This window comes from Mixophyes fleayi, chromosome 12, assembly GCF_038048845.1.
Source record: "Mixophyes fleayi isolate aMixFle1 chromosome 12, aMixFle1.hap1, whole genome shotgun sequence".
NCBI lineage: Eukaryota > Metazoa > Chordata > Amphibia > Anura > Limnodynastidae > Mixophyes > Mixophyes fleayi.
The window spans coordinates 24,963,557-24,977,973 of NC_134413.1; the positions used below are offsets into that span (position 1 = coordinate 24,963,557).

The following is a 14,417-nucleotide window of genomic DNA, read 5'->3' on the forward strand; positions in this document are numbered from 1 at the left end:
TGAGATCTGGGGGACTTATTCATCCAATTCAAGATTCACCCTCTTTAACATTAAATGTAACAGGTCTCGGTCAATGTCTGTTAGAATATGTACATGTATGACAGAGAACACACAAGCAACTCAACAGGAAATGTGAAAGCATGTGACATCCTTTGTAATAGTTTTAATTATTATGGTCCTGTTTAAATATAACAAAGTGGGAGGGAGGGTTGGGTTAATATTTTTTGGTCTTTTTTTCTTAAAGTTTAGATTTTTCTGTAGATAATTTATAAGAGAAACAACATGACTGTAACCTGATAACTTCTTAGGGCATGGCCATTTTGTATTAGAAATTAGACATAATCAGGTTGGCCACCATGTGCTGAGCACGGTCCTTTTTACAACTGCACTGATTGATGTTGCGTCATATCGTCGTTCAGTCCAAGACTGAGCGACTAGATTATGTGTTTAATTTGGCCGTACATGTATATGGGCAAATTAGAAAAATCCAGCTGTTCTCCTTACTGAATGGCTGTACAAGCGAATCACAAGGAGCTAAGTCAGTGTGGCTGGCCAATAGCTGTAAACACAGACAGTAGTGATCATTGTATTACTGTTTTTCCTGCAGGAATGATGAAATCTGATCCCACTTTTATTGTTCATGGTGTTTGTTAGAGCCAATACAGGGCTATTCTGTGCCAAATTGGTCTATGAAATTCCAATTTATGTGGCCGGTTAATGCACAATCCAGGATGATTTGGGCAAGGAACCTCCCTCACTCTTTCATTGTATTAGTTAGACCATGTCTATAGCACTTTGCATGCTGAACAGAGCAAACTATCCTACACTGAGGAGTCCAAACATTACAGGAACAGGCTTGCTGTAGGTGGATGTTCTGTCAGCACAAGCACATGTCAAACTCTAAACAAACAAGGACTGTGGCACTGCCTCAAAGTGCTTCCGTGTACATGGCTTTATCCAGATGTCTATTCTCCTTTAGGAGTGTCTGAGAAACTAAAAAGTTTTACATTGTTTGGACATTGTATAACTCTATCTAAAAAAACATCTCTGATGATCGTGTAGGATGTTATTGGTGAAACAGCTAATGTATGTTTACAATTTTCTGGCTCAAATCTTTCCTGTTTATTGTAAATTTTTTCAAATTTACCCACCCCCCCCCCAGAAACCTTAATGATATATACTCCATGTTAAAGATTGTGCAGTGCACTTGTCTTACAGGGCTGACTGACTCCAACATTTTTCGTTTTTATTGAATGCTGGATTCATCAGTGGTTACAACAGAGGGTTAATTTAAAGCACTTAAAGACATGCGCTATAAGCAGAATACTTGCACATCTTAAGATGTAACGGGGATATTGAAATATGTCTGTTGTAGTTTAACAAACTCATGTAAGCCACGGGCAGTTAATGTTGGATTGGGTCTGTTAAATCCTGAAAGATTTTAGGCATACAATCTCTATAATCTCCTGCTACGGCCTACTAACAGTAACTTGTTGCATAAGCTTAAAATGTATTGAATGGGCAATCCATGAAGTTTATGCCAATGCCACTTTTCTGTTTCTATATGTGCCTTATCATGGAGAGCAATAAAGTGAAAGCACTCACCCATGTAACACATTTCTCTCTTACTTTAAGTATATTGAAAAAATGGAGTTTGAATATTGACAAAATGAGTTGAAAATGAAACAGGACCAAGTTGAAAGACTCAATTTAGATATAAAGGTTTCTGACAATCGCATCTATAAATTCTTCAATAGAAGACTATAAACAACTACTACGACATTGCACCTGTCTTTCACCTGGTCCTGACTGCCTTAAAAAAACTTCTCTATGATAAACCTTCCTTTTATTGGATCTGAAAACAGTTGGACAGTGATAAATATATCATATACCGTGCTCATTTTTTTCTTTCTACTTTACTTAACCTTTAGATGTCTACTGGTTTAAACATCTGAATAGTATTCAAGTTTTCTAGAACACATAAGTTTTTCCAACTTATCAGCTTTCTATTCTTCTCCATCCTCAAACCAGATTAGGGACAAAAAGGCATTACATAAGCATACAGCTAACAGACACTACACAAGCCTCACACTGCCATGCCAAAAAGACTTAGATCTTCAGTAAATCTGCCGGTGAGAGGGAGATTTAAAAAATGAAAACACAATCATTTCTCATAATAAACACTAATGTGATTTGCAGGCATCATTGTTTGTGTTTTTTGTGGTTTATTTTAACCAAATTGTCAATAATGTACAACCAACAGAAAGATCTCTATGAACTAAAATGGGAGGAAGACCTTGGTGATGTGCTAGATACAGAGGAATGGTCTGAGATCAGAAGGCGAATCGCTAAGAGCTCTATTTGTGTACGTACCAAAGAAAATGCATATAAGCTATTGTACACATGGTAATTGGTCCCTACTCGTTTAAAAGCTATATATCCTTACTCATCGAGTCTGTGCTGGCGATCCTGTGGTAAAGAGGGTTTGTTTGGTCATATTTGGTGGTCATGCCACAAGATGGTTAGATTCTGGCAAAAGGTTCACAACCTAATTCATAGAGTCACCTTACAAATCCCCCCCTGTCCTTCCTATTCTCTCCTACACAGACCTATACCTGATGTCGACAAGCAAACAACAGCAATGGTAAGCCATGTTCTTAATGCTGCCAAATGCGCGATAGCAACTGACTGGAAGCAACCTGAACCCCCTACGTTGCCTGAAGTGATTAGTAGAATATGGCAGACTTACCGATGCGAATATATCATGAGCATAATTAATGATCGGCCCAATAAATTTCGTAGTATTTGGCAACCTTGGCTTGCCACTTATGGAGTAAACCAATCGTGAGTCTTTTAAAATAGATGCTGATGTCTTAGATCTAGTGGTGAAATGCCTACGAGTTAACTAACAATCGTCAGGACGTTGGGCCGAACTCCCCCTCCTATTTCCCCTTGCCCCTTACTAACCTCTTCTTCTTCTTTATCTTTTTTCTTCTCTGCCGTCATCGGCCCTTTTCCGCCCTGTCTCCTCTTCTTCTTACATTTCCTTCCCTTCCCCCGTCCCCTTCTTACACTTTTCTGTTTCGCCACCCTTCATTTTGTAGTTTTACGAAATAACAAGGTTCTGAAGTGATTATAACAAATGTTTGATTTGTAATCTAACCAATATGCTGTTAAAACTTGAAAAATCTTCAAATAAAATATTTTATAAAAAAAAAAAAAAAATACAACCAACAGAATGTAAATTGTCTAATGAACCATTATGATTGCACTACAGCCAATTATTAAATACGTTATCCTAGCAAATGTCATTTGCTGGTTGGTTTAAATCAATTTAGTTTGATATTTACATTGACTGGGTATATAAGTGGGCCTTTTGAAGCTCAACAGATTAATGAGGATATTTAAAATAATAAATTAAATAATATTGCTGAATTTTAAATTCTATGGGAGGCATTTATTGAAAACATTCTATAGTAACCAATCAGGGATCGGGTAATCCATCACACATTCTCTTTTTTTCAGGGTATGGTTAATTTATGGTTAGTTTAAGAGCATGCATGCTTTGTGCTGTTATGATAAGAATTAACAATGATCACCTATGTTTTCTCTTAGTATTATATATGATCAGTCTGCAATAAATATCTAATAATACAAAGGGAGCAACATATGCTTAAATTATACAGTTTACCAAGCTTCTAATTACAATTCTGTTCTCTTGCAATGCTGTATAATACCAAGACCTCTAGCCTGGTATGGATTTCTAAGGACACGTGTACAGTGGAGGATGTGATTAAACTCACGTGTACCCCCTGTGAATAATACAAATATATGCAAACTACACAGTAGCTGAGTATCCACATTTATATATAATTGAAATTACCTTCTTTAGACACATAGTTACAAAACTGGTTATCATAGCAAGTGCAGTAGATTTACCTCAAAGTAAGCCTGCAGAGCTTCATACACAGCATGTACCAACTTTTATGCTTAACTATTTATGGATTATCGAGATCAGTCATAACCCACCGTTCATCAGTTCCATAGATGCACAAAAAGGTAATGAAACTATGTTCCTACTACCTTCAAAGAAATTGGCCAATTTTGCCCCCATCCCCCGACTAAAACCTGTCCCACACACAGTGGCGGATCCAGGGGGGGGGGGCGATCGGGGCGATCGCCCCCCCTAGCAGACACTTGCTGCCGACGGCTGCACAGTATGTGCAGGTCCGTCCAGCCGTGACAGGCAGGGACAGTGTGCTGCCCGGCTGCTCTGATTGTGTTTTAAAACACAATCAGAGCAGCCGGGCAGCACACTGTCCCTGCCTGTCACGGCTGGACGGACCTGCACATAGTGTGCAGCCGTCGGCAGCCTAAGATGCTAGAAAGGGGTGGGGCCTAAATCCCCCCCCCCTAAATCGCCCCGGGTACACCAGTTTTCTAGATCCGCCCCTGCCCACACATTGGGCCTGAGTCATTAAGGAAAGTAAGACAAAAAAAAAAAGGAGTACATTTGCTCCGGGACAACCCATGCTACAATGCAAGGGGTGCAAATTATTATTTTGCACCTAAGTTAAATACTGGCTGCCTTTTCATCACACAAATACTTGATAGCTTTATTTTTACAGTGAAAGTTAAGGTTGATCTAAGACCTGCCCTACCCCAACTATAAATCTGTCCCCATATTTTAAATTTACCTTCCCCTCGAATGCAACATGGTTTTGCCAAGGTGCAAAGCTACTCCTTTTTTATGCTTTACTGTCCTTAATGGCTCATTGTGTATAAGTAGGGGACACCTCAGCTCCCCCTCTCCTTGTTACCTGTTCCCAGATCACACTACATTCTGCTCTTATTACATATTGACACTGCATCTAAAAGCTATGTAGCACAATTTGTCCACTGCTCTTCAGCAGAGCTCTATTGAAGAGGACTGGACAGACCTTCAGTACCTTAAATTGCATTGCAAACTGGCATTAGGATACATGGGAGTTCTTCATATCACATGAAGTCTTCTAATGACGCAGTTATTCTTTTGATATATGATGGGTGACTGTTTCAATAAGTGGACAAACCCTTTAAACAACACTTAAGCATGTTATGGTTGTGCCATCTGTTTCATGTAATTCTATGTAGATTGCCTTTTAACATGAACCCTAAACTGCTTAAAGTGTTGGCATGTAAACAAGAGTAATAATTTGATCTACATCAACTGACAGGAGGATACTCTGTAAATACATATAACATATTCAAATGGACTACTTGTACAGTCATGGCCAAAAGTTTTGAGAATGACACAAATATTTTACAGTCTGTTGCCTCAGTTTTTATGATGGCAACTTGCATATACTCCAAAATGTCATGAAGAGTGATCAGATGAATTGCAATTAATTTAAAGTCCCTTTTTGCCATGACAATGAACTTTATCCCAAAAACAACATTTCCACTGCATTTCAGTATGACAGAGTGATCTCCAGCCTTGTCCTCGTCAACACATTTTTTTGGTAAAACTTGAGGCCTATAGTGATGTTATGAAGAGAGCATTGCACCAGTTAGGTAGGCATCTACATAGCTCCTAATAATATATTGGTTTATCACTATTAGTCCTGACCTTGGGGCTGCAATAACTCCTTATAACATATCTAATCCAGCATGTCTGCACACGGCTTGTAAGTCCTCCTTACTTCATGCATTATTTCCCTATCAGGGAAAGACAAACACTCAAGGACTTTTGTGAGAACTGGTGCAAAAGAATAAAAAGCTGCTGCAACTCACAATAACCAGATGTTCGCTTTAATTTCCAAAATTGTACTAGAAAAATGTCAGAATATGATTGGCATCTTTTTTAATTTGGAACGGTTCATAAATCTTTACTCTAGTCTAGTTACCAGGAAACTAAACACTTTGGGGCTGGTGTAGAGTGAGTACTACACCAATTTGCAGTGTATCTTGCCTGAGCCATTCTGCTCATGCCCAGTAAAGTGGGGTCACGCACATCTACCCAAGCAGATTTGCGTGATTCAGATATTTATGCTGCCTGTGTCTGGATAGGCGGAAGAGAGGCATTCTAATGTAGGCCAAGAACCGTAAGGGCATGTATGCACAATTGCGAACAGAGGCAGACCGTGTTTAAGCAAAACTTTTTTCTTTGTTACGCACACGAGATGGGAATTTGTTCCTGCTCTGTTAGAGAGGTTTAAGCAGTTTTATTCCTGACTAACAACATGGATAAAACCATGGGTGCCGGTGGGACATAAATGTATGTTTATACCTGGCACAAATCAGGCGCATATGCTGCTGTTGCGGACCGGCACACATCTTAAGATAGCTGCCACTTTGAATGCAAATTTCAGTGGGGCGGAATGAAAAAGTACAAACCGTAAAATTTTTAAATACCAGCAAAAGACGTTGGGGTAAATGTATCAAGCTGAGAGTTTTCTGGCGGGTTTGAAAAGTGGAGATGTTGCCTATAGCAACCAATCAGATTCTAGCTGTCATTTTGTAGAATGTACTAAATAAATGATAGGTAGAATCTGATTGGTTTTTCAAACCCGCCGGAAAATTCTCAGCTTGATACATTTACCCCTAATGCAAAATGTACAATTAAGAAAATAATAATAAAAGTTAACGTATTAGTTGCACATGTGCAAGTCACCCACCACTATATCAAGGCGTTAATCTGCTAGATTCCAATAAATGAGCACCAATGTTGGGTCACACATATATACTTGATTTGTAATTGGTAGCAAATTAGAAGGTGATGACAAAATTCCTATTTTGTTTTTAACACAGACAAAACCTTATTTGACATCAATGTGGCTCATGTTAAGAAGCTGAATAAATCCTGTGGATACAGACAGTAAAATCTTCACTAAAACATTTAAATATAGCAACATTAAATATTAAATCATTCTAAATACCTCTACTTTCCACTAAGTAGGAGCTGTCCTTATATTCTGTTGCTAACTAGATGACCAGCTGAAAAAAATTAAGTTATAAATCATCTACAGCTGGAGAACAAAAGGTTGAAAAGGCAATAACTAAAAATAGCAGGACTGTCTCTCGATGATGCCCAATGCTGCCCTAAAGGCCTCAAGTGGCCATTAAATTTGCACACACTGTTCCTTAATACCCCACAAACTACAGGTGCAGGAATACAATGATAATTGGATCATTAAATGTAGTCAAATGGAACAGAAATCATCAAATGCTTAAATTTTTTTTTTGGACATAAGAGTCATATATAACCAAGCTTTCTTGGGTCACCCCACCTTCTCCAGTGTGCTTTATTAAACCAGAGCTCACTTTCAATGCTTTATATGAATGGAATAAAATAAAACTAGTTTTGAGACTCTCAAAACTTTTATTAGGGGCAACTAGCTTAACATCAATTTAAGTTGCTAGAGTGAAGTTACTATACTATACTTAAAACATGGCTCCAAGTCAAAAGCTTTACACACACCATTACTATAAGACTTGGGTTTATTCTTAATCAACTGCCCTAGGTTCAAAGTTCTCCACACACCATCACTATAAATGCTTAGATTTATCTAAATACTAAAGCAAAGTCAGGAGCAGATCTCAACCATGTAATGGACATGCATCTCAATGAGAACACCCACTTTTCTTCTCCCTCAACTGTGTCCACAAAATCTTCCCAGCACTAGAGTCTCCTTATGTTCGCCAAGCCCATTCCCTCCCTGCGATTTACTATATACCCTGATTCTGCCATTCAGTGCCCACCCTCTACTTTCTGCTCTTCCTATATCCTTGCTCCCCCCTACCCTTGTAAACTAAATTATATCCCACCACTAACACCAACAATGATTGTACCTACATATCTGCCTTTGTTGGCTTCTAACAACCAGAAACCCCAAGTGACTAAGCGCCAAACTTCTGACAGCCTAGTGTAAGGGCTTAGTACTACTTTACTTACAGCATATAGGCCAACAGGAGAAGGGTTTCTCTGAAAAGTCAAATTATTTACATAATCAAATTGATGTATTGCCTGTGTGCGAGTATTTCAAGTTGTTAATTGTGCGCAACATGCTATCCCAGAGGATTGCAAACTAAAAAAACGATGGTGAAACAGGGTTTGGATGTATCAACTAGTAATTTAAATATGTAAAATTAAAGTATAATTGATCCAAAGTGCATGTTTTCAGAGGGCTAGTGTTTGTGACTATTTAATATTTACCATGCTTGCGTTGAACAATGCCTTTAAGTGCACAGTTCTCCATAAACCATTATTAATGTTTTCTTGAACACATGCAAGTAACCTCTGTCTTGGTATAAAGAAATAGTTACCTTGCTATTTATTGCATGTATCTGTACTGATTGGTTTGGGAGTTATATATCTCTCTATTGTATGGAATTATATTTTAAAATAACCTATTGATATAAAATTATAATAGATATGCAACACGGTGCATGGATAAGGTGGACAGCACTAATGTAAGTTATGTGTATGGAATTCATACTATGAATAACTTATAAATGAATCCTGTTCCTTGGTAACAGTGGCCTGGAGTACCTGCATAGCTGTGCCTGACGATACCACGTGGCATTTTGACATCCCAAAATGCCAAGGTGGGAGAAAATAATGAAGATTGGGGAAAATGTTAATTATGTGGGGGAAAGGGGTACTAATGAGATGGAAAGAGGGTGATAATGATAGAGAGGGAAGATGCACAATGGAACTGTAAGTATAAAGTAATGCTTTTAGTTCAATTACTTAAATAACCAATATAATACAGTGGAAATCATCATAAAATAATAAAACAATGTTATAGAAATTAGATATAAGGTTAAAAAAAAACACACAAACATACTGTATGCGATCTAGAAATAAGTATATGTATGTTTATATATGAAAGCCATATTTATGCATGTATATGACATACAGAGATCTACTAATCTAACATAGTTCCACTCTCTAATATATCAGCCATCTTGTCCAGCATCAATTGTCCTGCCCAAAAAAAGAAAAAGCCTTTTACATTCTAAGCTCCCCCCTAGCTACAAGGACTCAGTACAATCCCAACCAGAAGAAGAATCTATGCTTAACACACGTGGTACATTACTCACTTTACCACATATACCCCTGTAGTGGAACCAAGTCAGATGGCAGACTCCCAAAATAGAGGTTCTTCTTGCCTTGCCCAGTGTGGCTTCCTTTGATAAAGCCCCAAATCAGTCTCTCTTGCAATAAGCATATGACATTAGGGACAATGAAATGTGGGCTCATTTTCAGTATGCAAACAGAGGTCTCTCTTCAGGTTGCTTACCTCAACACTGGCATAATCACACTTTGCCGTTACAAACATACGCATGAGAAACCTTTTAAGTGTTCAATGTCTGACCAACTTGTCACTGGTCCCAAAGACCATGTCAGATGCTCGGGAGTGCGTTCAGTATTGTGACTCTTCTGTGACGATCAAAGTTTGAACATCTGGGAGAAGCATAATTTGGGAGCTCACCCTGAAAGGTTTTCCTTACACCTTTTTTTTTAAATTGTGCTGGATTTGCAGTCTTTACATTTCCAACCACCTTTCCTGCATTAATATCAGAAAGCAATGATGCAGCATTTGCCTTGGAGGGCGGCATTTAATCTGTGCCAAGCAAGACAGCACTTCTTGTGTTGCTTCTCCTGGAGGGCTCTCCGTGGTTTATTCCGCATATCTCCCAGTTTATCGTCTAGATGAGGCAGTTCCTCTAGGAAGCTCCCTCCTTTGTCACTTGCTCCTGTAGGATCTTCTCAAAGTGTGGAAAGTCCCAACTGGGGGTATGGCAGTTTTGGGGACTATGGTGGCTGCTACAATGCCCGTCTGACCCATGACCATAATTGGCAACAGTGTTTCGCCGTAGGTTTCAGTAGTTCCATGAACCTTGGGTAGTCGTTAGGAAGCAGCAACACAGTGCTGGATACCCTAGTGTCTTACTAGGGTAAGATACTTCCCAAATAGACTGAAGCACGTACTTCTGTCCAATCCATCCTTACAGCCACCCAGGGTAATTGAAGCTTCCCTGCAGCTAGGTTTGTGGTGCTATAGCAAGGGTAAACTGGACTAGTGCAACACAGGCCACAATCCAATGGTTCCTAACCTGTTGGACATCCTGTGCCACTTATTTTCTATGCTGAAAATGTTTCTGTCTGGGCACTCTCAGCCATAGGGGTGTTTGGGCACTCTCAGCCATAGGGGTGTTTGGGCACTCTCAGCCATAGGGGTGTTTGGGCACTCTCAGCCATAGGGGTGTTTGGGCACTCTCAGCCATAGGGGTGTTTGGGCACTCTCAGCCATAGGGGTGTTTGGGCACTCTCAGCCATAGGGGTGTTTGGGCACTCTCAGCCATAGGGGTGTTTGGGCACTCTCAGCCATAGGGGTGTTTGGGCACTCTCAGCTATAGGGGTGTTTGGGCACTCTCAGCTATAGGGGTGTTTGGGCACTCTCAGCTATAGGGGTGTTTGGACACTCTCAGCTATAGGGGTGTTTGGACAGTCTCAGCTATAGGGGTGTTTGGACAGTCTCAGCTATAGGGGTGTTTGGACAGTCTCAGCTATAGGGGTGTTTGGACACTCTCAGCTATAGGGGTGTTTGGACACTCTCAGCTATAGGGGTGTTTGGACACTCTCAGCTATAGGGGTGTTTGGACACTCTCAGCTATAGGGGTGTTTGGACAGTCTCAGCTATAGGGGTATTTGGTTATACTTAGTCAGGAACACCTGCAGATCTTCTGTCTGCTGAATAGTGCCGAATCTCTCTACAATTGTGGTGAGTTCATGGTGACTTACATGTCTGACCTTTTTGCTCTATAGCTCCGCTTCTCCCACTCCTTGGATCCCAGGGGCTGCTCTGTGTTTCCCCCAGGCTCCATGGTTAATATCACAGCCTCTGTTATGTGAAGTTTTGGAGGTGGGTGTAATATTCTCATTGGTTCTCCCGCTAATGCTCCCAATCTGCAGCCATTTTAAAGGTGATTTTCCTGCTTTAAGCATAACAGAATTTAGAGGATAGCTCAGTGATTTCCAAACGGCGTGCCGTGGCTCTCTGGGGTGCCGCAGCGATCTCACAGTGGTGCTGCGGCCGGGACGTTTGTAAGCAAGGCAGGGGACTTCTTGGTAAATATTTAGGCTAAGGGGTGCCTTTAAAAAATTATGGAGACCCTATGGGTGCCTCGAACTGCGAAAGTTTGGGATCCACTGGGATAGCTACTAAGGTGTTAACCCTTTCATTGGCATATCATTTGAATACTCATCCTTAAGGTTTGGTACATTTCAAGCAACTCTGAAGCATGAAACAGGCATTAGGGTGCCCTTACTTATCTCAGAGCATGATCTCTGGGAGGCAGTAAGGACTTGTTAAGATCTAAGTTCAATAACAGAGTTTAGACATTTACCTGACTGGCCTATTATGTATAGCTAAACCATTTCCTCTGTATACAAGAATGTTTGTAAAATTCTACTCAGTAACAGTAAGGTGGGGATGATACGGGCGACACAAACAAAGACACGGTGGTAAAGAGAAAACAAACTCGTTTTTTTCTGAACACACAAGTTCCATACATGAAGTACAAAAACAATCTTCCCAAACTTTTATTGACCTCATGAACAGCAACGTCAATGTACCACAATTCAATAAAATAGTGACAATTTTGAACAGGAGTCAAAATACAGGTTGGCACAGAGGTGAACATATCCCTTTTTAAAAGGTGTAAGTGCAGATCACTGGTCCTATTAATACAAATTACTATAAATTGGCATGCTTAGCATCAAAACAAATTCTTCTTCATAACAGTGCCTTAAATAAAGCATGTAAAAGCATAAAAAAGCTATACACTTTCATGAGAGGTTCCTAATGTAAACCATAAACCTCAAGTTTCTTTCTGGTTGTCATTGGATTTAAAGTGTCAGTGATAATACATTTTGCAATGGCAGTGTGAGCCTTCCCTTCTGTTGCATCATTCACTTTACAGCTAGGAAGTTGAGCTGGCAGCACAAGTAAAGATTTCAGCTGATAATTCACTGACGCTGCGTACAAAGAGACTGCAGTTGCACTTACTAAACATTACCTGATGACATCACAAAGACCATCAACAATAACCCAATCAGAGAACGCTAGATTAGATTGTTTAAATTCATTGGATAAGTAGGATGTTCAATATATTTTGAGTAAGTATTCCAAGTGACGGAAATGCCAACATCCTGCAAAGTGAAAACATTATTTTTTTTAAAACCACATATGGATATAACAAGCTTGAGTTACAACTCCCTAAAATTATTGTTCTATTTTCTCCCAAAAAATATATCTAATGTAATGTAATGTATCTTTACATTCTAAAGCAGTTCATTAAAAGTATACTCAGTTCCATGATCACTGATTGCTGTAGTGTCCAAATTATCATCAGGTGAGGATGTCGTTCTTCAGATGTGTGTTAGAGGACAGAAGATTTAGGTCTCACTGTAAGTCACCAGTGCTTCTGCAGCCAAGCATAGGAATATTCATACACTAACAGCATCACTGCACCTCCTGCAGACACAAGAACACAAACGGGACATGAATTTTGCTTAAGTCATCTATTTGCATGACTGCTCATTGCTTACATTAGGAAGGGAATGTGAGTGAGGAACAAAATACAGGTAAGCACATACCAGACAAGAGGCCATAGGGGCAGGTTAATTCTTCCAGGACATTGTGTGTAGGAAAAAACACAGTTTAATAGCTACATATATTCCTCTTAGTCTTAACCATTGTTCTTAAAAAAAAAAAAATTACATACACATGCATTGTACTACTAGTCTTTCCAAATAAAACCTGATGCAGCCTCACTATGTTTCTTATGACCACAGACTATCAAAGAAACACCATAAACCATAGTTGCCCTGCTCTCCCGGAATGTCCGGGAGACTCCCGAATTGCTGGGAGTCTTCCCGGACTCCGGGGGAGCAGGGCAACCTCCCGCATGCAGCATCCTTCGCTAGTTAACATGGTGGGAGCGGGGCTTAGAGACTCGATTATCACGTCATTGTGGTCCCGCCCCGTTGGAATAGGGTAAAATTGTGTTGCCTGTTTAGGGGGTGGAGGCCGAGTGATGCAATTCGGCGAGCCCCGCCCCCACACGCCCACCTGCCCCGGGATCTTCTGGAGCACACCAACCAGAAGTTGGTAAGTATGCCATAAACTATTGCCTGGTATTATTTTTCTGAATGGATCTGGCCTGCAAACATCTACTTACTATTTACACAGAGTTAAAAAAAAATTTTTGGGGCAAATTTGTTTATTTTCGACAACAACAGGAACATAAAGTGAAAAACAATTCGCATTAGATATTGGACTTTTATAAAGGATTTTTTTTTTTAGCTCCACCAGAAATAAAATTGACATCTAAAATGCATACATATATTGCATCTGAGAGATAAAACATATTTTACAGGAACGGGTATGTTGAGCTGGATGCATCTCAGCTGATCGTCAACACTAACAGTTTATAACTTAGACTAGTTCTTGAGCATCCGCACATTTCCAGTCTCCTGATAGGCACAACTGCGCCTGAGTCTAAGTCCACATAAGTCGTATTTGCTCCAACATGCCCATACTGTATCTTAGCTGTGCTTACATGGCCCCTCCTTACTCCGTTCTGCCTCTTCAATTGTAAGGAGCCGCAAGCTGTCCTAAGAGCAAGATGTGACTTTATATGGCTGCACACTTAATTAATGCTTTGTGGGCATATGAAGAAGTAAAAAGCGTATTATGCAGCGCAAAATGCACTTTGCATCCAATGCTATATGACCCCCCCCCCTCTCTGTGTCAAGAGCTCTGATTGGACAGCTGTTCAGCCGGCCACTCAGTGCTCAAGAAACAATTAAGCTCTATGGTGTTGCAACAGTTGAATGTTAAAATAACTCCTGCAACCTCCGGAAGGAGAATTAATTATGGACCAGAAGCCAGGTAGGACTATCACGGAAACAGAGTGGTCCTGGACAAAGAACGTCCACAGTTCTACTAGTTGTGCAAAGTGGTGGAGTATAACACAAGAACCAGGTAGAAGTGGAGTTATTTAAAAAGAGAATTTTAAGTTATGCACTTTTTATTCGGATATCTGTATTTCTCATTGAAATAAAGCACATTCATTAATGAACTAATCACATTGAGATTCGGTAAGTTGCTGCCACATTGTTTTGATATTTTAAGAAGCTGTTGGGCTTCCAACTTGACCACCCTAATTCCTTTATATTTCTGACTATCGGTGGGATGTCAGCATCCACCTCGTCTAAATCTATACCTCTCCTTAACATACACTCATTGTAGAGCATTTGTGAAAGCTGCTCAACAGATAACTGTGTAAGATAAAGAGATGTTGCCCATAACAATTATTTAGGCTTTGCCATTTTTCTAATGCAAATGAAAGCAAATATGTGATTG

The 14,417-nt window shown here is 39.8% G+C and overlaps 1 protein-coding gene across 2 annotated transcripts in view; it reads right to left on the bottom strand.

Moving 5' to 3' along the window:
* Positions 1-11,566: 11,566 nt before the first annotated feature.
* The window catches only part of SLC25A21 (solute carrier family 25 member 21), a 306,693-nt gene continuing 303,842 nt past the window's right edge, over positions 11,567-14,417 (bottom strand). For both annotated transcript variants that reach the window (XM_075193076.1, XM_075193077.1), the window contains one exon: positions 11,567-12,524. In XM_075193076.1, the coding sequence (XP_075049177.1) occupies positions 12,463-12,524 (62 nt within the window). In that variant the 3' untranslated portion in view covers positions 11,567-12,462. The remainder of the gene's footprint in view (positions 12,525-14,417) is intronic.